At 44.2% G+C, this 24854-nt stretch overlaps 1 protein-coding gene across 1 annotated transcript in view; it reads right to left on the bottom strand.

Moving 5' to 3' along the window:
* Positions 1-24854, bottom strand: part of LOC311147909 (beta-1,4-galactosyltransferase 5-like) — a 106204-nt gene that overhangs the window by 16762 nt on the left and 64588 nt on the right. The window contains exons 2-7 of the mRNA XM_084184748.1: positions 22936-23055; positions 21793-21906; positions 6461-6588; positions 5081-5197; positions 538-725; positions 287-409 (exon numbers count right to left, since the gene is read on the bottom strand). Coding sequence (XP_084040874.1) covers positions 287-409; positions 538-725; positions 5081-5197; positions 6461-6588; positions 21793-21906; positions 22936-23055 — 790 coding nt within the window. The remainder of the gene's footprint in view (positions 1-286; positions 410-537; positions 726-5080; positions 5198-6460; positions 6589-21792; positions 21907-22935; positions 23056-24854) is intronic.

Raw genomic sequence — 24854 nt, 5'->3', positions numbered from 1 at the left:
GGTTTAGGAGTTAGGTTTAGTGTTAAGGATTAAGGTTATGGTTAGTGGTTAGGGAAAATAGGATTTTGAATGGAAATTAATTTAAGGTCCCCACAAGGATAGAAGAACATAACGTGTGTGTGTGTGTGTGTACTGTCTATGAACTGTATGCGTGTTTCTTTGCTTGAGCATAGGTCAGGAAGGGTTATGATGAAGACAGGAAAATATTATGATGTTAGTACACAACAGGGTTTATTACTGAGAAAAGGGAGGAGTGGAGCGTGTGTATAGAGGGAGTTCTCCTCACCTGTTCCAAAGGTCGTCGTCCTCTCCACCCCAGCCCCAGAATGCATTGGGAAAGCCGTTGATCTTTGTGAACTGTTCCACTGTCAGACCACTGACACCACCGAAGAACTCATTGTACGGAAGCCTACAGGGGACATACACACAGGTAGTATCACACAAACATGTATAAGAAACAGTTAGGAGAAACCAGGACAACTCTAACTAACAGCAAAATAATGTGCGCATGTGTCTGAAAGTGTGTATGAGACTCACATGTAGGAGTACTTGTTGAGTTTGACAGCGAAGTGGCGAGGCATGTCTCCACAACCGTAGTAGTTTCTGTCGTTCTCCAGGATGTGGTCTACGTCGTGGAACACCACACAGTCCCAGTCCAGGTCCCTCATAGCCTCCTGGAAGCCCACGTTAAACAACATGGCCCTATTGAAGGGCTCAATACCCACCTGGGAGGAGAGGGGGAGGGAAGTTACCAAGTGACCTACACATACCCAAGCAGTTCTTAGTATTGACACGCTTATAGTAAGCACTAACACTCTCTTTCATGGAAAGTCACAACACTAACCAAAAGACTTGTACACAGCAAATTCTCCAGTGGTGAATCAACAGTGACAGTAGCTAGGTTTCCATCCTATTGGCAACAGATTTTAATGCTAATATTCTAAAATCTGCATAAAGACAATATGCACATTTTCCCACCAGTGGTGTGTTTCCACCAAACGGACATGTTGCAGATTTACCGAATAACAATCTAAAGTTCAATGTGTTTCCATCGCATTTTCTCTTCCGATAGTTATGTCACAAAAACGTTAAATAGCAAATGTGCCCTTCTCTGGTCTTGGCACATGCTCTCTAGCAAACAGCTCGCAGATACAGTGAGGGTAAGCTGTTCTACATCATGACATTATTATGGATAATCATTTTTTTTTTTTGTCAAATGGCAGTCAAGCATCGATCATCATGTCACCAGAATAAGACCCTCAATATTTACTGGAAAGGAGCATCAAGCTCATCACCGTGCACTTTCACCACCCTGAGAAGTTCATCATAAGTAATTTAATCTGTAGCCTAATAAATGGTTTTCCGAGTCGTAGTGAAAGGACAACACACCATATCATCACGTGACTCCAAGTTTACTTCGATATGATGCTTATTATAGCAATATTTGTGCATAAAGGCGTTTCCACCACCATTTCTCAAATAATACATTTTATCAACACAAAAAGATCCCACCATGTCGAACAAACAAATGATCTGTCGGCATTTATAAAATTGTACCGACACTTCCTGTTTCCATCACAGATGTCGTGCTTTTTTTATGGGCCTCCCAAACTGTGGATAGAAATGTGGTTAGTGTTCAACACTGGACCAGTGTATACAGTGAGGGAAAAAAGTATTTGATCCCCTGCTGATTTTGTACGTTTGCCCACTGACAAGGAAATGATCAGTCTATAATTTTAATGGTAGGTTTATTTGAACAGTGAGAGACAGAATAACAACAAAAAAATCCAGAAAAACACATGTCAAAAATGTTATAAATTGATTTGCATTTTAATGAGGGAAATAAGTATTTAACCCCCTCTCAATCAGAAAGATTTCTGGCTCCCAGGTGTCTTTTATACAGGTAACGAGCTGAGATTAGGAGCACACTCTTAAAGGGAGTGCTCTTAATCTCAGTTTGTTACCTGTATAAAAGACACCTGTCCACAGAAGCAATCAATCAATCAGATTCCAAACTCTCCACCATGGCCAAGACCAAAGAGCTCTCCAAGGATGTCAGGGACAAGATTATAGACCTATACAAGGCTGGAATGGGCTACAAGACCATCGCCAAGCAGCTCGGTGAGAAGGTGACAACAGTTGGTGCGATTATTCTCAAATGGAAGAAACACAAAATAACTGTCAATCTCCCTCGGCCTGGGGCTCCATGCAAGATCTCACCTCATGGAGTTGCAATGATCATGAGAACGATGAGGAATCAGCCCAGAACTACACGGGAGGATCTTGTCAATGATCTCAAGGCAGCTGGGACCATAGTCACTAAGAAAACAATTGGTAACACACTACGCCGTGAAGGACTGAAATCCTGCAGCACCCACAAGGTCCCCCTGCTCAAGAAAGCACATATACAGGCCCGTCTGAAGTTTGCCAATGAACATCTGAATGATTTAGAGGAGAACTGGGTGAAAGTGTTGTGGTCAGATGAGACCAAAATCGAGCTCTTTGGCATCAACTCAACTCACCGTGTTTGGAGGAGGAGGAATGCTGCCTATGACCTCAAGAACACCATCCCCACCGTCAAACATGGAGGTGGAAACATTATGATTTGGGGGTGTTTTTATGCTAAAGGGACAGGCCAACTTCACCACATCAAAGGGACAATGGACGGGGCCATGTACCGTCAAATCTTGGGTGAGAACCTCCTTCCCTCAGCCAGGGCATTGAAAATGGGTCGTGGATGGGTATTCCAGCATGACAATGACCCAAAACACACGGCCAAGGCAACAAAGGAGTGGCTCAAGAAGAAGCACATTAAGGTCCTGGAGTGGCCTAGCCAGTCTCCAGACCTTAATCCCATAGAAAATCTGTGGAGGGAGCTGAAGGTTTGAGTCGCCAAACATCAGCGTCGAAACCTTAATAACTTGGAGAAGATCTGCAAAGAGGAGTGGGAAAAAATCCCTCCTGAGATGTGTGCAAACCTGGTGGCCAACTACAAGAACCGTCTGACCTCTGTGATTGCCAACAAGGGTTTTGCCACCAAGTACTAAGTCATGTTTTGCAGAGGGGTCAAATACTCATTTCCCTCATTAGAATGCAAATCAATTTATAACATTTTTGACATGCGTTTTTCTGGATTTTTGTATTATTATTATGTCTCTCACTGTTCAAATAAACCTACCATTAAAATTATAGATTGATCATGTCTTTGTCAGTGGGCAAACGTACAAAATCAGCAGGGGATCAAATACTTTTTTCCCTCACTGTATGTAAGCATTTCACTGTTAGTCTGACAAAAACATTTTGATTTGAAATGACATTTTATGGCAAAATTACCAGAATTTTGCAAACCTACTTGCAAGTCACATTATGCTGGTTTGCAAAGTGACATGTAATTCATATTGGAATCCAGCCAGAGTTAGGATATCCAACAGCTGGAATTGAGAATGACTGCCAAGGTTAGGTACATTGTGAGGAGAATACGTAATCCAGGGTTCCCCAACTGGCGCCTCTCGGGCCTGATTTGATATACAGTGGGGAGAACAAGTATTTGATACACTGCAGGTTTTCCTACTTACAAAGCATGTAGAGGTCTGTAATTTTTATCATAGGTACACTTCAACTGTGAGAGACGGAATCTAAAACAAAAATCCAGAAAATCACATTGTATGATTTTTAAGTAATTCATTTGCATTTTATTTGTTGAAGTGTACCTATGATACAAATTACAGACCTCTACATGCTTTGTAAGTAGGAAAACCTGCAAAATTGGCAGTGTATCAAATACTTGTTCTCCCCACTGTATATATGTATTTTTTTTATTGTTGGACATAAACGACTGTAAAAACTAGTCAAAATCGCTAAGCAGTTTGCTTCGAAACAGTGTGCCGATGCTTGTATCACTTTATCAGAAGCACGTGATCAATGATGTCCAAAGCTTCGTTTTGTCGAACAATACCTGATTGGTTTGGTATTGGTTTCGGTAGAAGACAAAAGGCTACCCTGCACACGCACTACGACGTGTGCAACGTCATCTATAATAATTTGGCTGTTCTAAATTATTTTTGACCAGCAGGTGCCACTGTGTTGATCAAAGCCTCACGTTATGAACCTATTTTTGACACAAAAGCTGGAAATGCTCAATGCTTCAGGAAGCCTTGTTTCCCCATCACTAGTAAAAACACCAGCAAATCAGCTCCAAGTGATTGTAATTTTGTAAATCTGTTCCAAAGTATTCCCACGCATAATAGAGAGATACTGTATATGTGATCATATACTAATGTAAGCAAGATATGAAATCATTATGTTTTAGTGAAATATTACATCTATTTTTGGCTTCTTGTGGTACATTTGCAGCCTACAAATGATTTGTAATTATGCTCTGGTCCCTGACCATCTGCTCAAGAAAAAAATCTACCAATGGCTGAATCCAGTTGATGATCCCTGACGTAAGCCATTTAAACTGGAACAACCATTTCAGTAACTGGGGCAAAAAAAATCGAATTAGCTGATGGGATTAGTTTAGAAAAATATATGTTATTTATCTGTGAGTAGCATAAGATTAATCAGTCAATGTACATGCAAAAACACATATATGAAAAACAATCCTAAAAAATCTACCTGCAGTAGAGAATGCTGGGAAATATGATAATGCTGGGCAGGGTTTTGATGGGAATGTTTTACTCTACACAGAGTAAAACTGACACAATCAAACTCTCACATTCAACACTGGTTATTAACACAAAGACCGGGTTTCTTTTACATCTATGAGCGTTAATTTAACATTCATAGATTTAACTTAACACCTGAATCAACACTAGAAATGTTACACTGAAAAATCAACACTAGGTAACACTGGCCAATTTGCTGTGTACTGTCAATTTCTAGTAGAATAGAGATGAGGCGTAGAAGACCAACAGAGTTGCACATCAACAGGAGATAACTGGGGCGATGGCAGAGTGAAGTCAGTAAGAGTTTAGTAAGCATTGATAGGGCTAACATACTGTGACAGTATGTTGATATGAGCCATGAGTCTTGTTCCTCAGTCTCCAGTGCGCGCACATGTGTGTGCGTGTGTGTTTACCTGCTCTACAACATAGAAGGCAAATTGAAGCCTCTGTTTCTGTAGTGCAGGTACCAGGTGTCTGAGCAGGATGGGCAGGTGCTCGTAGCGGTTCCGGAATGGGACCAGTATCGCCACCTAGGGACAAGGAGGGGTTCAACATTATTTCACATATCAGATAAAGCTTGACTGGCTACCCAAACTCATTGCTCCGGCCAAACGGCATGCAGACAAACTTTTCTTCTCCGCAATGAGTCTGGATTTGAGTCCCTCCCTGACGATTTTCTAGAACACAAACACATTCTAACCGTTCTGATTAGTTCCAGAAATGATGGGTTGGGCCAGAGCCAGAACACACGAGGGTAAAGCAGCGTTTAAAAAATGAGTCATTGGCTTTGATACTCCGATTGGTTAGAGACAATCCAATCGCTTGTGACTTTGTTTTGTCAACACCCCTCATTTTGACGTCACCACAAACAATTTCAAGAACGGCAGTCTCAGACTGAAGTATGATGCGAACATAGGGCAGCAAAATAATTCAGTTTGAGTCGTCAGGGAAAGATAAAGCCCTACCACAAGAAAGAAAGAAAGAAAGAAAGAAAGAAAGAAAGAAAGAAAGAAAGAAAGAAAGAAAGAAAGAAAGAAAGAAAGAAAGAAAGAAAGAAAGAAAGAAAGAAAGAAAGAAAGAGAGAAAGAAAGAAAGAAAGAGAGAAAGAAAGAAAGGATTTCAACAGGGCTTTCGGTTTCACACAATGAGATATGGCATGTATTGATCATAGCAGGGGATACAGGCGTATTGAAGGTCACCCTGGAGAGGGCCAACTAAATGCGTTCCCTGGGTTTGTTTTTTAGAAGAGTTCATCTTAGTAGCAGCAGCAGCTTTACTGAAGTTTCCTTTGAGGCTCAGTAGGGAATGGTGATGTAAACACCCTTTAAAAGACCAAATACTGGCTTGTAGTGTGATTTCTTCTGCCAATCAGCTGTCTGATTCTAGACACACACTTCCTTGAGAGTCTGGATCACACACATCTGGTAGGAATTAGGTTTCAATGTTTGGCTGTTCAAATACCTGAGACGTTATGGGACTCGTAATTGTGTGTTCGTGTTTGTGTGTCTCAATTTTCTAGACAGAAAGTTATACATGGGATGAATGTAGACCTGGCTGCACACTCTTGAAGTGCAATATAGCTTTCCAGTTCCATTTGAATGACTAATAACTGCATTATCCAGTTTAGTGCACTCTGTTAAGACAGAACTAGGCTGTTGCAATGACCTAGAGACTACTGTACAGTACAGTGTCTCCACCAGAGTCCAATAAAGGCTACATGCAGGTGGAGGTACAGCATGACAGTACTGTTATGTTGTGTGTTCTGAGCTGGGTTGCTCCGAACACTAACTCACCTTCCAGCGTGGGACACAGTCCCTGGGCTTCCAGAAGCCTCCCAGGGCCATGCTAGGCTCAGCATTCAAGAGAATCCTCTCCACGTCCTCCAGAGCTATCTCACTCATATTCACCTCCAGCCTCCCCTCTGAGAGAGAGACAGAATGAGAGACCGAAAGAGAGAGAGAGAAGGGGGAGGGGTAGAGAGAGAGAAGGGGTGGAGAGAGAGAGAGAGAGAGAGAGAGAGAGAAGGGGGAGGGGTAGAGAGAGAGAAGGGGTGGAGAGAGAGAGAGAGAGACAGAGAGAGAGAAGGGGAAGGGGTAGAGAGAGAAGGGGTAGAGAGAGAGAGAGACAGAGAGAGAGAGAAGGGGGAGGGGTAGAGAGAGAATGGGGAGGGGTAGAGAGAGAGAGAGAGAGAGAGAGAGAGAGAGAGAGAGAGAGAGAGAGAGAGAGAGAGAGAGAGAGAGAGAGAGAGAGAGAGAGAGAGAGAGACAGCAACACAATTAGACCCAACCAAATCATGAGAAAACAAAAATATAATTACTTGACACATTGGAAATAATTTACAAAAAAACAGAGCAAACTACACTGCTCAAAAAAATAAAGGGAACACTTAAACAACACATCCTAGATCTGAATGAATGAAATAATCTTACTAAATACTTTTTTCTTTACATAGTTGAATGTGCTGACAACAAAATCACACAAAAATGATCAATGGAAATCAAATGTATCAACCCATGGAGGTCTGGATTTGGAGTCACCCTCAAAATTAAAGTGGAAAACCACACTACAGGCTGATCCAACTTTGATGTATGTCCTTAAAACAAGTCAAAATGAGGCTCAGTAGTGTGTGTGGCCTTCACGTGCCTGTATGACCTCCCTACAACGCCCGGGCATGCTCCTGATGAGGTGGCGGATGGTCTCCTGAGGGATCTCCTCCCAGACCTGGACTAAAGCATCCGCCAACTCCTGGACAGTCTGTTGGTGGATGGAGCGAGACATGATGTCCCAGATGTGCTCAATTGGATTCAGGTCTGGGGAACGGGCGGTCCATAGCATCAATGCCTTCCTCTTGCAGGAACTGCTGACACACTCCAGCCACATGAGGTCTAGCATTGTCTTGCATTAGGAGGAACCCAGGGCCAACCGCACCAGCATATGGTCTCACAAGGGGTCTGAGGATCTCATCTCGGTACCTAATGGCAGTCAGGCTACCTCTGGCGAGCACATGGAGGGCTGTGCGGCCCCCCAAAGAAATGCCACCCCACACCATGGCTGACCCACCGCCAAACCGGTCATGCTGGAGGATGTTGCAGGCAGCAGAACGTTCTCCACGGCGTCTCCAGACTCTGTCAAGTCTGTCACATGTGCTCAGTGTGAACCTGCTTTCATCTGTGAAGAGCACAGGGCGCCAGTGGCGAATTTGCCAATCTTGGTGTTCTCTGGCAAATGCCAAACGTCCTGCACGGTGTTGGGCTGTAAGCACACCCCCCGTGGACGTCGGGCCCTCATACCACCCTCATGGAGTCTGTTTCTGACCGTTTGAGCAGACACATGCACATTTGTGGCCTGCTGGAGGTCATTTTGCAGGGCTCTAGCAGTGCTCCTCCTGCTCCTCCTTGCACAAAGGCGGAGGTAGCGGTCCTGCTGCTGGGTTGTTGCCCTCCTACGGCCTCCTCCACGTCTCCTGATGTACTGGCCTGTCTCCTGGTAGCGCCTCCATGCTCTGGACACTACACTGACAGACACAGCAAACCTTCTTGCCACAGCTCGCATTGATGTGCCATCCTGGATGAGCTGCACTACCTGAGCCACTTGTGTGGGTTGTAGACTCCGTCTCATGCTACCACTAGAGTGAAAGCACCGCCAGCATTCAAAAGTGACCAAAACATCAGCCAGGAAGCATAGGAACTGAGAAGTGGTCTGTGGTCACCACCTGCAGAACCACTTCTTTATTGGGGGTGTCTTGTTAATTGCATATAATTTCCACCTGTTGTCTATTCCATTTGCACAACAGCATGTGACATTTATTGTCAATCAGTGTTGCTTCCTAAGTGGACAGTTTGATTTCACAGAAGTGTGATTGACTTGGAGTTACATTGTGTTGTTTAAGTGTTCCCTTAATTTTTTTGAGCAGTGTATATTGCTATTTGGCGCTAAACAGAGAGTACACAGTGGCAGAATACCTGACCACTGTGACTGACCCAGAATTAACGACATCTTTGACTATGTACAGACTCAGTGAGCATTGCTATAGAGCAGTCCTTCTCAAATAGTGGGGCGTGCCCCCCTGGGGGGGCTCGGAGCGATGCCAGGGGGGGCGCGTGTGACCCCGGGAAACATGCTTTTTTTTGCCGCAGGGAGTAGGTTTTTTTTTGCACCGAACAAGAGCACACAGCACAGAGCAGGAGATATGAAGTGCAGATAACAAACCCTTAAGAGACACCATGGAAACATATCTAACAGGGATGAAAAGAAAGGCGGAGAGAGACGGAGATAATGAGACAAACGTAAGTCTCCCGAAAGCTAAGACGAGGAAATATGACGAAGCGTATGTAGCGCTTGGCTTCACTGTGACTACGGTGGGAGACGAGGAAAGACTGGTATGTTTACTGTGTCTAAAAATGTTGGCAGCGGACAGCATGAAGCCAAATAAATTAAGGCGTCACTTAAAGACATTACACCCCAATCACGCTGATAAGCCGCTTGAGTTTTTTCAGCGAAAACGTGCCGAATATTGCCAACAATCGTCCCGCTTTGTGAATGCTACTTCAGTAAACCAGCGAGCACTGTTAGCATCATATAAGGTGGCGTACCAAATTGCTCAGTGCAAAAAATAACACTCCATAGCAGAGGAGCTGATACTGCCTGCAGCATTAGACATGGTCTCTGTCATGCTGGATGACGCAAGTGCTGCAAAAATAAAAACTATCCCTCTGTCCAATGACACTGTCGCCAGACGTATAAATGACATTGCTAACGATCTTAAAGAACAGCTGGTAGATAAACTCAAAGACTGTCACGGTTCAGACAGACGACCAGAGGACCACAATTGCGTCACACCAGAAAGTTTATTAAAACTTAAGGGAAAAGGGAAGTAGGGAGTGAGTGAAGGCTCCAGGGGTAACAGGGATCCCGTCCAATGTGCTGGATCTGTGCCCCCCCCCAGTGGCAGCGATGCGTCCTATGAAGCCGGTGGTGGGTGGTCCAGAAGTCCTGGGGGGGGGGGAGACACAGACACAACAGGGCGGATGAAACAAGGCAGCAGTACAGTTCAAGGGAAATCCAAATACGTAGTAGCAAGGCAGAAGGCTGGTCAGAGTTACCGGGATCGAAGAGTAGTCAGGAGTCGTTATGGCAAAAAGCAGGTCTGGATCTCCTGGGGCAGAAGAGTATCCAAACATCAGGCAGGTCCGGGAACACAAAACCAGGGTGAGCCAGAAGCGCGAGCAAACAGGTTCCGGGTGTGAGCTTTGCAGACGATCTGACAAAGGAGAGCTGAAAGACAGGGCTTTAAATACTGGGAGAGGTAGTGGGTAATGCAGCGCAGCTGGCAGAGTAATTAGAGCAGAGCAGAGCAGGGACAGGTGGAGCTAGTTAGGCTGAGTAGAGAGAGTGGTGAGCAGAGTGGAAGAAAATTAAGGTGGTAACCCGGTGGAGTGAGAGGCTCATGACAAAGACAAACGTTTTGCCTTACAGTTCGATGAAGCAGCTGACAGCAACAAAGACTGTTTGTTTATCGCTTATGTACATTTTGACATGACAAACTCCCTGTGTGAGGATCTACTTTTTTGTTAATATGTCAGAGACAGAGCCACAGCTGAAGAGCTATTCAAAATGCTGGACTGCTTCCTGACTGAGAATGGCTAAAGTGGGAGAACTGCATTGGTGTTTGCAGTGATGGTGCACAGACCATGGCAGGGATGAGAAAAGGACTTTGGGCACTCATCAAGAAGGCCTCACCTAATGCTGAGTGGCACCTTTCCTCTGAATTAAGTGAGGTTATGACTGACATTGTAGGTGTAGTCAATTTTATAAAGACCAGACCACTAAAAACAAGAGTCTTCTCTGCTATCTGTGAGGAGATGGGAGCTGAACATCAAGCTGTGCTCTTTCACAGTGAAGCAAGGTGGCTGTCACGAGGAAAAGTCTTGTCCCGAGTTTTTGAGCTCAGAGAGCAGATAAGAATGTTTTCGGAGCAAGAGCACAAGTATGACCTTGCAGAAAAATTTTGTGATGAGAACTGGCCTACCTGAGTGACATATTTGGAAAGCAAAATGAACTAAATCAACAGCTTCAAGGGAAAGATAAACACCTCCCTCAGGTCAAAGACAAGATCAGCTCTTTCACTCGAAAGCTTGCAATGTGGGGCAGGCGACTTGATGAAGGAAATACTGATTGATTCGAGAACCTGCATGAATTTGTTGACACTACTGACTATGATGCTACCTCAGTGATTCCATATATTAAGGAGCATATTTCATCACTGATGGGATTCTTTAAAAAGTACTTCCCTGAAAACAGTTCCCAATATGACTGGGTGAGAGATCCTTTCAATGCACCAGCTCCAATTGGTTTCAGCTCTGCAGAGGAGGACCAGTTTATTGATATGACGTCTGACTCCACATTGAGACTGAGGTTCACATCACAGACAGTGAATTCTGGCTGAGTGTAGAGAGGCAGTATCCACTCTTAGGGCAGAGGGCCATGGGCATTCTTCTTCCTTTTGAAACATCTTATCTTTGTGAGACTGGCTTCTCTGCTGTTGCTGCACTGAAGACCAAGTACAGCTCCCAGCTAAACATTGAGCAGGAGCTGAGAGTTGCAGTATCATGCTTCAAACCCCGTTTCGAAAAGTTGTGCACTGCAAAACGTGCTCATTGTAGCCATTAATCCTGACTTCCTCATTAAGTATTTTCTGTTACAGACTAAAAAACAATGTTAATAAAGTTATTCTTTGTTGTAAGTTGATCTATATTTCTTTCTTTATTCTTTTTTTTGTTTTCTTTAATGTTAATAAGGATACAATGTTATGCAGAGGTGTATTTATAACAATTTTATAGACAAATGATACTATTTACAGTCGCGGCGGAAAGTTGGGGGGCGCGAAATGTTTACTTCTTCCTAGGGGGGGGGCGTAACATAAAATAATTGAGAAGCACTGCTATAGAGAAAGGCCGACGTAGCCGTAGGCAGACCTGGCTCTCAAGAGAAGACAGGCTATGTGCACACTGCCCGCTAAAATGAGGTGGAAACTGAGCTGCACTTCCTAATGTATGACCATATTAGAGACACATACTTCCCTGAGATTACACAGACCCACAAAGAATTCGAAAACAAATCCAATTTGGATAAATTCCCATATCCATTGGGTGAAATACCACAGTGTGCCATCACACCAGCAAGATTTGTGACCTGTTGCCACAAGAAAAGGGCAGCCAGTGAAGAACCAACACCATTGTAAATACAACCTATATTTATTTATTTTCCTTTTTGTACTTTAACTATTTGCACATCATTATAACACTGTATATAGACATAATATGACATTTTAAATATCTTTATTCTTTTGAGTATAATGCTTACTGTACATTTTTTATTGTTTATTTCACTTTTGTTTATTATCTATTTCACTTGCTTTGGTAATGTAAACATATATTTCCCATGCCAATAAAGCCCTTAATTTGAAATTGAATTGAATTGAGAGAGAGGAGAGAGAGAGAGAGAGAGAGAGAGAGAGAGAGAGAGAGAGAGAGAGAGAGAGAGAGAGAGAGAGAGAGAGAGAGAGAGAGAGAGAGAGAGAGTTATAAAGAACCTGTAACACTTAAGCAGTACATTACATACATTTCGGAGAAATGTGTTATTTTCCAACATCACTGCATATGTGTATGCATCATCAATCAACTCTGAAAGCACAGGCCAGCCGTCAAGCATACAGTGAGCTCCAAAAGTACTGGGACATTTTTTGTTTGTTTTGGCTCTGTACTCCAGCGCATTGAATGATGATTGTCACGCCTGCTCCCGCTCCCCCTCCCTGGTGCTCAAGGGCGCCAGGCTCCCCATCATTACGCACACCTGTCACCATCGTTACGCGCATCAGCGATTCATTGGACTCATCTGTACTTCATCACTGCTTAATTACCTCCCCTATACAGTGAGGGAAATGAGTATTTGATCCCCTGCTGATTTTGTACGTTTGCCCACTGACAAAGACATGATCAGTCTATCATTTGAATGGTAGGTTTATTTGAGCAGTGAGAGACAGAATAACAACAAAAAAATCCAGAAAAACGCATGTCAAAAATGTTATAAATTGATTTGCAATTTAATGAGGGAAATAAGTATGTGACCCCTCTGCAAAACATGACTTAGTACTTGGTGGCAAAACCCTTGTTGGCAATCACAGAGGTCAGACGTTTCTTGTAGTTGGCCACCAGGTTTGCACACATCTCAGGAGGGATTTTGTTCCACTCCTCTTTGCAGATCTTCTCCAAGTCATTAAGGTTTCGAGGCTGACGTTTGGCAACTCGAACCTTCAGCTCCCTCCACAGATTTTCTATGGGATTAAGGTCTGGAGACTGGCTAGGCCACTCCAGGACCTTAATGTGCTTTTTTCTTGAGCCACTCCTTTGTTGCCTTGGCAGTGTGTTTTGGGTCATTGTCATGCTGGAATACCCATCCACGAACCATTTTCAATGCCCTTGCTGAGGGAAGGAGGTTCTCACCCAAGATTTGACGGTACATTGCCCCATCCATCGTCCCTTTGATGCGGTGAAGTTGTCCTGTCCCCTTAGCAGAAAAACACCCCCAAAGCATAGTGTTTCCGCCTCCATGTTTGACGGTGGGGATGGTGTACTTGGGGTCATAGACAGCATTCCTCCTCCTCCAAACACGGCGAGTTGAGTTGATGCCAAAGAGCTCGATTTTGGTCTCATCTGACCACAACACTTTCACCCAGTTCTCCTCTGAATCATTCAGATGTTCATTGGCAAACTTCAGACGGCCCTGTATATGTGCGTTCTTGAGCAGGGGGACCTTGTGGGTGCTGCAGGATTTCAGTCCTTCACGGCGTAGTGTGTTACCAATTGTTTTCTTGGTGACTATGGTCCCAGCTGCCTTAAGATCATTGACAAGATCCTCCCGTGTAGTTCTGGACTGATTCCTCACCGTTCTCATGATCATTGCAACTCCACGAGGTGAGATATTGCATGGAGCTCCAGACCGAGGGAGATTGACAGTTCTTTTGTGTTTCTTCCATTTGCGAATAATCGCACCAACTGTTGTCACCTTCTCACCAAGCTGCTTGGCGATGGTCTTGTAGCCCATTCCAGCCTTGTATAGGTCTAAAATCTTGTCCCTGACATCCTTGGATAGCTCTTTGGTCTTGGCCATGGTGGAGAGTTTGGAATCTGATTGATTGCTTCTGTGGCCAGGTGTCTTTTATACAGGTAACAAGCTGAGATTAGGAGCATTCCCTTTAAGAGTGTGCTCCTAATCTCAGCTCGTTACCTGTATAAAAGACACCTGGGAGCCAGAAATCTTTCTGATTGAGAGGGGGTATCTGTAAGGACAGACACTTGGAGACGAGAAGCAAGTACAGGGAGGGGGAGCGGGTGCAGGCGTGACAATGATACAATGATTATGAGGTTAAAGCGCAGACTGTCAACTTTAATTTGAGGGTATTTTCGTCCATATCGGGTGAACCGTACTTTATGTACATAGTCTCCCCATCCATTTAGGGGACCAAAAGTGTTGGGCCAAATTCACTTATGTGTCCCATATTCCTAGCACACAATGATTACATCAAGCTTGTGACTCTACAAACCTGTTTGTCTGCATTTGCTCCTCACCAGCTGCAACTTGCAGCCATCGCCTGCATTGTGGGAGGCTCTATTGTCAACCAATCATTTAGGTGTTTTTGTTTGAGCCACACGAACGTGAAACAAGAACCAACTTTGCTCATTCATGTACAGTCCCGGCCATTTATATGTGAACCCTTGCTATTTTCTTAAATACAGTTGAAGTCGGAAGTTTACATACACTTAGGTTGGAGTCATTAAAACTAGTTTTTCAACCACTCCACAAATTTCTTGTTAACAAACTATCATTTTGGCAAGTCGGTTAGGACATCTACTTTGTGCATGACACAAGTAATTTTTCCAACAATTGTTTACAGACAGATTATTTCACTTCTAATTTACTGTATCACAATTCCAGTGGGTCAGAAGTTTACATACACTAAGTGCCTTTAAACAGCTTGAAAAATTCCAGAAAATGATGTCATGGCTTTAGAAGCTTCTGATAGGCTAATTGACATAATTTGAGTCAATTGGAGGTGGTCCTGTGGATGTATTTCCAGGCCTACCTTCAAACTCAGTGACTCTTTGCTGGACATCATGGGAAAAACAAAAGAAATCAGCCAAGACTTCAGAAAAACAATTGTAGACCTCCAGACGTCTGGTTCATCCTTGGGAGCAATTTCCAAACGCCTGAAGGTACCACGTTCATCTGTACAAACAATAGTATGCAGGTATAAACACCATGGGACCACGCAGCCGTCATACCGCTCAGGAAGGAGACGCGTTCTGTCTCCTAGAGATGAACGTACTTTGGTGAGAAAAGTGCAAATCAATCCCAGAACAACAGCAAAGGACCTTGTGAAGATGCTGGAGGAAACAGGTACAAAAGTTTCTATATCCACAGTAAAACTAGTCCTATGTCGACATAACCTGAAAGGCCGCTCATGGGGACAAAGTTCGTACTTTTTGGAGAAATGTCCTCTGGTCTGATGAAACAAAAATAGAACTGTATGGCCATAATGACCATCGTTATGTTTGGAGGAAAAAGGGGGTGGCTTGCAAGCCGAAGAACACCATCCCAACCGTGAAGCACGGGGGTGGCAGCATCATGCTGTGGGGGTGCTTTGCTGCAGGACTGGTGTACTTCACAAAATAGATGGCATCATGAGGAAGGAAAATTATGTGGATATATTGAAGCAAAATCTCAGACATCAGTCAGGAAGCTTGGTTGCAATTGGGTCTTCCAAATGGAGAATGACCCCAAGCATTCTTCCAAAGTTGTGCCAAAATGGCTTAAGGACAACAAAGTCAAGGTATTGCAGCAGCCATCACAAAGCCCTGACCTCAATCCTATAGAAAATGTTTGGGCAGAACTGAAAAAGCGTGTGCGAGCAAGGAGGCCTAAAAACCTGACTCAGTTACACCAGCTCTGTCAGGAAGAATAGGCAAAAATTCACCCAACTTATTGTGGGAAGCTTGTGGAAGGCTACACGAAACGTTTAAACAATTTAAAGGAAATGCTACCAAATACTAATTGAGTGTATGCAAACTTCTGACCCACTGGGAATGTGATGAAAGAAATAAAAGCTTAAATAAATAATTCTCTCTACAATTATTCTGACATTTCACATTCTTAAAATAAAGTGGTGATCCTAACTGACCTAAAACAGGGAATTTTTACTAGGATTAAATGTCAGGAATTGTGAAAAACTGAATTTAAATGTTTTTGGCTAAGGTGTATGTAAACTTCCGACTTCAACTGTAATTCCCTATTTCTTCTAAAATATGTTGAACTTTTAAAAAACTTCTGGTCTCCACACCTTGTTATTAGATTTTCAATTTTGCATAACCAATTGTATTTTTGTAAATTTATGTTTACAATTTTAATTTAGAAAATACAAAATTATGGGCACACTGGAGCTAGTACTTGGTTGCACAGCCTTTGGCCAAGACAACTGCAGACAAATGCTTCTTGTAGCCATCAATGCACTTGCTGCACCTTTCTACTCCCACTTTGGCCCACTCTTCAGCAGTAAACTGCTCTAATTTCTCAATGTTTGAGGGGTGTCCACCAACTGCTGTTATCAGCTCTCACCACACTGTAGGCTATGGATGTAATTCAGATCTGGACTCTTCACTGTCCAATCCAGAAGAGTCCAGTGTTTCTTCTTGAACCATTCCAGGGTGCATTTGATGTGGGTTTGGGGTTGTTGTACTGCTGGGAGACCCACAACCTTCAACAGAGATGCAGTTTTAGTACACTGGTTTGAACGTTACACTCCAAAACACCTTGATCTGTTGATTTTATGATGTCTTGCACACATTAAAGGTCCCCAGTTCCAGAGGCAGCAAAGCAACCCCATAGTATTATCAAACCTCCCTCATGTTTGATTATAGGGAGGGTGTTCTTTTCTTTGAATGCTTCACTTCATGCTGTTAAATTGAAGGTAGAAATTAGGTACATTTCTACCTTTTATACAATGGCAATTGTAGCATGTCAATTACATTTACATTTTAGTCATTTAGCAGACGCTCTTATCCAGAGCGACTTACAGTTAGTGAATACATATTATTTTTATTTTTTTATACTGGCCCCCCGTGGGAATCGAACCCACAACCCTGGCATTGCAAACGCCATGCTCTATCAACTGAGCTACATCCCTGCCAGCCATTCCCTCCCCTACCCTGGACGACGCTGGGCCAATTGTGCGCCGCCCATGAGTCTCCCGGTCGCGGCCGGCTGCGTCAGAGCCTGGATTCGAACCAGGATCTCTAGTGGCACAGTTAGCACTGCGATGCAGCGCCTTAGACCACTGCGCCACTCAGGAAGCTCAATCTTGGTGGGGCAAAAAAAACAAAAGTGGGATGCATGCCAGCAAAGCCACTACACAACACAACACTAAACAATACATTAATGGCACTATAACTGTGACAAACGGTGCCCACAAACTGTTTGGGCCTACATAAAGCTGACCCAACAGCAGAGTCCCAACAGCAGTCCCAACACCTTACCACTGCTACACCTGGCTATCAGCGGTGCCTTGCCTTGCAGCGAAACAGTTAATTCAGCCTCATTTACATAGCTGATATGGCTGACTTGCTTAAACAAATGTGGTTTCTACTAACAATTGAGATGTACAAACTATGGCATACAGGGACAATAATCCGTAATTTCGATTAAGACATTAATGAGCAAGCCAGGACGGACGTAGTCAATTTAACTATTTGTTCAGCACTTTTGAAATGTACAGCGACATAATTCAGAACATGGGCCGTTCTTACAGTGTTCTCCCTGTACACCAAGTCAGAACCGTAGGATAAATAAAGGGGACATAAGCAGACAATGAAAGCTCTTACAATATTCGATGATTACATTTCTCAAAAACAGGTTATAGGCTACATGTGCACCACCGAGTCAGAACAGTAGGCGAAATTGAGAGGTGAAAATAGACCAAATTATTAGGGTGAGTCACATGGGCTACTAACAGCTTACTACACAACATACACTTAGTATTACTTTCTTAGCTAAAGTATACATATCTCCCTTGCATATTACATCATTTATGCAGCAGCATATAAGACATTTTTGTCCTTCGTGGGCAAATTTTGTCATCAAAGAAAGAGAACGAGGCCGGATGTACAATTCTGAGTTGGATGACCGTTCAAAACGTATTTTCCCAGTCGGAGCTCATTTACTGCCGACTTCCCAGTTGCAATGCTTGCAGTTAGCCACTGTCATCGATTCCTTCCAAACCACTCATTGTTGAATTTGCGATTTCCAATTTGTTGTGTAATGTTTATGTCCAATGGCCGATGAGCACCGATACGTTTTATCTATAATTTCTCTTCATCTTTTCTCTTCATATGACAAGGATTAAAAAGGATTTGCCAGTAGATTGTCGACTTGATTCATGATGATGACGGCTAGCTAAGATTTTGAAAGTCAGTTGTTGACATGATCAGTCCAATCAAAGCTACTGTACATATAACGTGATTTGACGTCATTTTATCTGTGGCCAATGACCTTGAGCCTTCTTGGAAGGGCCCTTCTAATGGAACTCTATTGCAGGACCCAAAGGGCTTGAATTTTCGATGTCTACCCTTACTAAGGACTTAGACTTGGCAGTGACGTAGTGTCCTCATGAGTGACAGAACACTGAGCCAATCACGGCGCAACGCTCCTATTTTCTGCTGGCTTGCCCCACCACCACAGAAAGCACTGAGCTAGGCTGAAACACCTGCATTTTGGAGCTGCCTTACTCAATAAAACAAAAAAGAGACCATGTTTGTATGCGGCTTTATTAACTCAATGATATATATTTGTTGGACATTGTTTGCAAACTGATATGTGATAAGTATTAATGTCAAAATAACATACAAAACACGCAAGCCCCCCCCCCCAAAAAAATAAAATAATAATAATAATAATAATAATAATGTGGGGCTCAAAACAGGTGGGGCTCTGTTTCCGATTAAATCAATGGTAAATCATGTATTGTGTCATTTTGGAGACACTTTTATTGTAAATAAGAATATAATATGTTGTTAAACACTTCTATATTAATGTGGATCCTACCATGATTACAGATAGTCCTGAATTAATCGTGTATAATGATGAGTGAGAAAGTTAGAGGCATAAATATCATACCCCCAAGACATGCTAACCTCTTACCATTACAATAACAGGGGAGGTTAGCTTTTTTTTTTGGGGGGGGGGGGGGGGTTGATATTTATGCCTCTGTAACTTTCTCAACTTTCTCAGATGTGATGAATCATCAGTAATTCTATTACCATTTCCATCACATTCCCCTTGGTAGAGACAATTAGCCTTGGCTTGCAGAACTAGAGACTACAGACCACACAACCTAAATCAATGTTCTCATCTTACATCTGCAGTACATACAAATGTTACAACCATAGCTGGGGTCTCCAATAACATACTCTTTATCTGAATCCTTACCCACACCACTGTAGTGTTTCCTTGGTGTTTGTCTTGTGTGTGTGTGGGTGTGCATGTGTGTATGGCACCTGATCGACTATGTCATAGTGATACGTTCTGACACTAATGACATCCTGCTGACACATGCCATGAGGTGTGCAGAATGCTATACAGATCACTGTATGATACTGGCTAAACTCCAGGTGAGAATGTCCCCTCCAACGCCTGCAGAAGTCCAGTAAGAGGGGTCTGCACTGTCCCGTCTTGAGAAAGCTGCAGTACGGGACGACTTCTGTCGCTCTCTCGCTAAAAGGCTGAGGGAGATTAAGCCTCTTCTGAGCACAGAGGACCCAATGGACCAGAAGTGGCCATCTATCAGCTCAGTGCTCTATCAGGCAGTGGCCCACTCCATTGGCTACAGAGGTGGGAAACATCAGGACTGGTTCGATGAGAACTCGGACACCATCACCGTTCTGGACAATATGGACAAAGCGCACAGGGATACTCTCAACAGCCCCACATCTGCTACCCTCCGCCAGCAATGGTGAGCATCACGCAAGGAAGTGCAAACAACATTGCGTGCTCTGCAGAATGAATGGTGGACGAATAAGGCACAGGAAATCCAAATTAATGCAGACAAAAACGACATACACAATTTCTACAACTCAGCTAAAGCTGTCTATGGCCCTAGAAGTCGCTCCATCACCCCCCCTGAAAACAGCTGATGGTCTGATTCTCTTGAAGGACCAAAACCAGATCCTGATGAGATGGGCTGACCACTTTGACGCACTACTCAATCAGCACCACTCCATTCTGGAAGAACTGCCTGTCCGTCCACCCATTCAACACCTCAACCATTCGCCAACCTTCCAAGAGGTGCTATCTGCTATCCGTTCCCTCAAGAACAAGACTCCTGGTGCTGACAGCATCCCTTAGAGGTTACTTCTGCACCAGACCGCTCCACCAGTACATCACGGAGGTTTGGGACTGGGAGATCGTTCCCCAACAGTGACAGGATGCAAACATTGTCACCATCTATAAGAACAAGGGTGACAAGTCCATCTGCAGCAACAGCCAGGGGATATCCCTTCTGGCTGTTGCCGGCAAGGTCCTGGCCAAAGTGATGCTACACAGGCTGGTGAACAACTTCACAGAGGAACTGCTGCCAGAGTCACAATGCGGCTTCAGAAAGAACAGGAGTACGGTCATCATGATATTCACGGCACGGCAACTCCAGGAGAAGTGCCGTGAACAACATCAGAACCTTTTCATGGCCTTTGTCGACCTCTCCAAGGCCTTGGACACTGTGAGCAGGGAACTACTATGGGGCATTCTACTCAAATTTGGCTGTCCAGACACATTTGTCAACATCCTTTGCCAATTCCATGACGGGATGATCGCTCGGGTGGCCATAGGAGGGCAGGAGTCAGTGCCTTTTAGAGTAAGCATAAGTGTGAGGCAGGGGTGTGTGCTGGCACCTGTACTCTTTAACATCTTCCTCCTATGTGTCACCCAGCTTCTCCACAAGGAGCTTGAGCTTGAGCAGCGGGGTTTCGACAGAGCAGGTTCTTGAGCTGCAGTATGCGGATGACTGTGCTCTTGTGGCCCACACTCCGGAAGACCTTCAGTCCATCCTTGTAACGGCTGTGAGGGTCTATAGTAGGATGGGACTGTCTATCAACACCACCAAGACAGAGGTGCTTTGCCAATGGAGATCCAGTCCTCCACCCACCATGCCTGTCTTCACCATTGAACACAAATAACTGGCAATAGTCCCGTCTTTCAAATACCTGGGCAGCATCCTCTCGGAGGACTGCAGCATCGACCTCGAAATTCAAAACAGGATCAAGCAAGCATCAGCTGCCTTTGGGAAACTCCGACGCAGGGTGTTCCAAAACAGTGATCTCCACCTCCACACCAAAGTTGCCGTCTATCAAGCCGTCTGCATCACCACACTTCTTTACAGCTGTGAAGCCTGGGTCACCTACAGTCACCACAACAAGCAGCTCGAGCGATTCCACAAAAGAGGCCTGCAGCGCATCCTGGGAATCACCTGGTGTGACCGTGTGCTCCCAACGGAAATATTTGCTAAGACCAACTGCAAGAGTATGGAGGCCATGGTCACCCAACACCAACGCTGCGCTGGCTTGGGCATGTCATTAGAATGTCTCAGGAGCGCTTGCTGGGGAAGATCCTGTATGGCCAGCTACACCTTTGCCGTCGGTCTGCAGGGGGGAAGATGATGCGCTACAAGGACCAGCTGAAAACGTTGCTGAAGAAGTGCAACATCAAACCCACAGACCTGGAGGACACAGCTGCCGACCGCTCCACCTGGCGGCAGCTCTGCCAGAGCGGTGTACAGAGGTGGGAGGAGGAGAGGAGCACAAAGAAACAGCAAAAACAGCTCATGCCTGCCCCCACCAACACAGACTGCACATGACCCATCTGCAATAAAGTTTGTGGATCTCGGATTGGGCTCTGTAGCCACCAAAAAATCCACTGGTAACTCAGAAGGAGAAGTCATCATCGGATACAATGGACTACCATAACGTAACGTGTGTGTGTGTGTGTGTGTCTGCACATGCATCTGTGTGCATGTGTTTGTACTCACTCATGGAGGGCAGTCTCTCTGGGCATATCTGTGAGGGCAGATAGGTGAAGCCCTCCGGGAGATATGTGGTGGGCGGCACATCATTCTCACTCATGTTGAAGTCATAGGCATAATCTGGACAAAGACAGAAGGATACACCATCAATGCACTGACCTAAACACATCTAGGCTACTGTCAGTGTGCTGCTCTGTGTTAATAGTCTGGACACACAGGGTGTGTCCAAATTGGCACATAGATATAGGGCTCAGGTCAAAAGTAGTGCACTTTAAAGGGAATAGGGTGCCTACAAAAAGAAATGCTGGGTTAAAAACAACCCAATTTGGGTGAATATTGGACAGAACACATGTTGGATTATTTTGACCCAGCCAGTTGGGTCACTCAGTTGGGTTGTTGGGTTGTTGATGCTGGGTTATTGAGCTATGACCCACCGGGTCAGATCAGAAGACTGGAAGCGTGGCTTAGTAGGGACGTGGCTTTCAGATAGTTATTTTTGACCACTCATGGGAGTAACTGTCATTCCGATTAATCTGTTCTGTTGTATTGTTATCTGTATGTTGAGCAGTGACACTTCTGTAGCTTTTATGAGGCTCATACGTGCCTATGCATGTTCCAATGTTGGGAGAGTTACCACATTGTTATAATATTTAAATAATCACTTTATATTAGAACATGTAATTTGCTAAGATAGTGAAAGAAAAGTGAAATTTGCAATGTACAAATTTAACAAGATGAGCATGAATGACATTTACTCTCACGGGTGGTCAAAAATAACTATATACAAGCCACTCCCCCAATAGGCAACGCCTCCTTAAATCATGACCCCCCTCAGACTACCCTTTAATGTTAGAGCCTGTAGACAGTTTTCTTCATGTCCTCTGACTAGGGGAGTCAGCCTATATGTGTAGTGAGTTCCCTTACATTAAGAACTTGTGTTAGCTGTGTTTTGTAAGTTGTGCCCTAACATTAGGAACATGTGTTAGCTGTGTCTTGCAAGTTGTGCCCTAACGTTAGCTGTGTTTTGTAAGTTGCAACCAAACCTTAAGAACCTGTGTTAGCTGTGTCTTGTAGGTTGTGCCCTAACGTTAAGAACCTGTTTCAGCTGTGTCTTGTAAGTTGTCCCCTAACGTTAAGAACCTGTGTTACCTGTTCCATTGACGTTGTAGCCCCCTCTGACCACCTGCTCTAGAACCTGAGTACCGATGTTCTTCACGTTCTCCTTGAAGTGGATCCCTGTGGCCTGCACCATAAACAGGTACTCATTTACTGCGGAGAGAGAGATAGAGAGAAATAGAGAGAGAGCAAGGAAGGAGGAGGGATAGAGGAAGGGGGGAAGTGAGAGAGAAAGAAACGTTAATTACTTCATACTGTCATACTCTGGCAATATTACCTGCAATTTGGTAAGTTTCTGATCCTGCATGGTTCCAATCTCTTGGAGAGAAGTGAAAAGAAGGAAGCCTAGTGAGAATGCATCGTTCTGTTTTAATGGCAAGAAATAAGAGCGCGCAGAGAGTAACTAGGAGAATTAGAGAGAAAGAGAGAGTGTGAGCGTGATTGAGAGCGACACATCATACAGTGTGTGTGAGACAAACAGGCAATAAGGAAGTACTAAACTGTTGGCTGATTTACATGCACACATGCACAAACGTGCTCACAGCTGTATGTGTCTCTGAGGAGGCATTGCGGTAATAAGCCTGTTTCTCCTCTCTTTAACCTTCTGAAAACCTTCACCCCCCACTAAGAGGCAGCACCACATACAGGCACTACAATCACATGACCATACAGGTAGTGTAAGTTGTGGAAAAATAATCAAGCCTGTCTGAATTAATTCCTAATTCAGTTGCTTTCTTTTGCAAATGAAGATTTCTGTAATTTATTATTCATTCTGTCAGCAGAATGAGAGAGAAGAGCTCTGCATTCCTTTTTTACTGGACATTATGGTTATGGTTAGTGGTTATAAACTGGACCCTGTGTGTGTGTGTGTGTGTATTAATATCAGGTGGGAAGCTGTCTATAAGTTGTGTATTACTCCTTTAGTAAACAACACATACCTATCATATGTGATGATCAAACGGCTTAACTACAGGTATTCATACCAGGTCAGTGATATCAGTTGAGTGGAGCACTGCCTGTAGTTCCCCATTCATTAATGTGTGTGTGTGTGTATGTGTGTGTGTGTGTGTGTGTGTGTGTGTGTGTGTGTGAACTCTCTGATCTTTGTGGTCTGTCTCCATAATATGGTGTGTGTGTGTGTCACTCGTTAGCTGGTTTTCTGATTCACGAGGCCAGCCTGATAAAGTAGAACACAATGACCCTTTGAGCAGAAAGGAGCTTTGGCCTAGTGTGTGTGTGTGTGTGTGTGTGTTTCATATTTCTTTATTAATCTAACAAACCAATGTCCCATTCCCAGGAGCATGCTGCAAAACAATCCCTTTCTTTGTGAGTGTGTGTACCACCGTGCATGCATGGGTTGTGTGTGTGTGCAACGATGACGTCGTCCCCACAGTGACTGTACGTACATACCCCAACCAGAAGCCATGGATTACAGGCAACATCAACACTGAGCTAAAGGGTAGAGCTGCCGCTTTCAAGGAGCGGGACTCTAACCCGGATGCTTATAAGAAATCCCGCTATGCCCTCCAATGAAACATCAAACAGGCAAAGACTCAATACAGGACTAAGATTGAATCGTACTACACCGGCTCTGACGCTCGTCGGATGTGGCAGGGCTTGAAAACTATTACAGACACAAGCCTACCAGACAAGCTAAATCACTTCTATGCTCGCTTCGCTTCGAGGCAAGCAACACTGAAGCATGCATGAGAGCATCAGCTGTTCCGGATGACCATGTGATCACGCTCTCCGTAGCCGATGTGAGTAAGACTTTTAAGCATGTCAACATTCACAAGGCCGCAGGTCCAGACGGATTACCAGGACGTGTACTCCGAGCATGTGCTGACCAACTGGCAAGTTTCTTCACTGACATTTTCAACATGTCCCTGACTGAGTCTGTAATACGAACATGTTTCAAGCAGACCACCAAAGTCCCTGTGCCCAAAAACACC

This window comes from Coregonus lavaretus, assembly GCF_964263955.1.
Source record: "Coregonus lavaretus genome assembly, chromosome: 20".
NCBI classification, from domain to species: domain Eukaryota; kingdom Metazoa; phylum Chordata; class Actinopteri; order Salmoniformes; family Salmonidae; genus Coregonus; species Coregonus lavaretus.
Note: the sequence above shows the minus strand (reverse complement) of the source record. Positions and strands in the feature narration are given on the sequence as shown.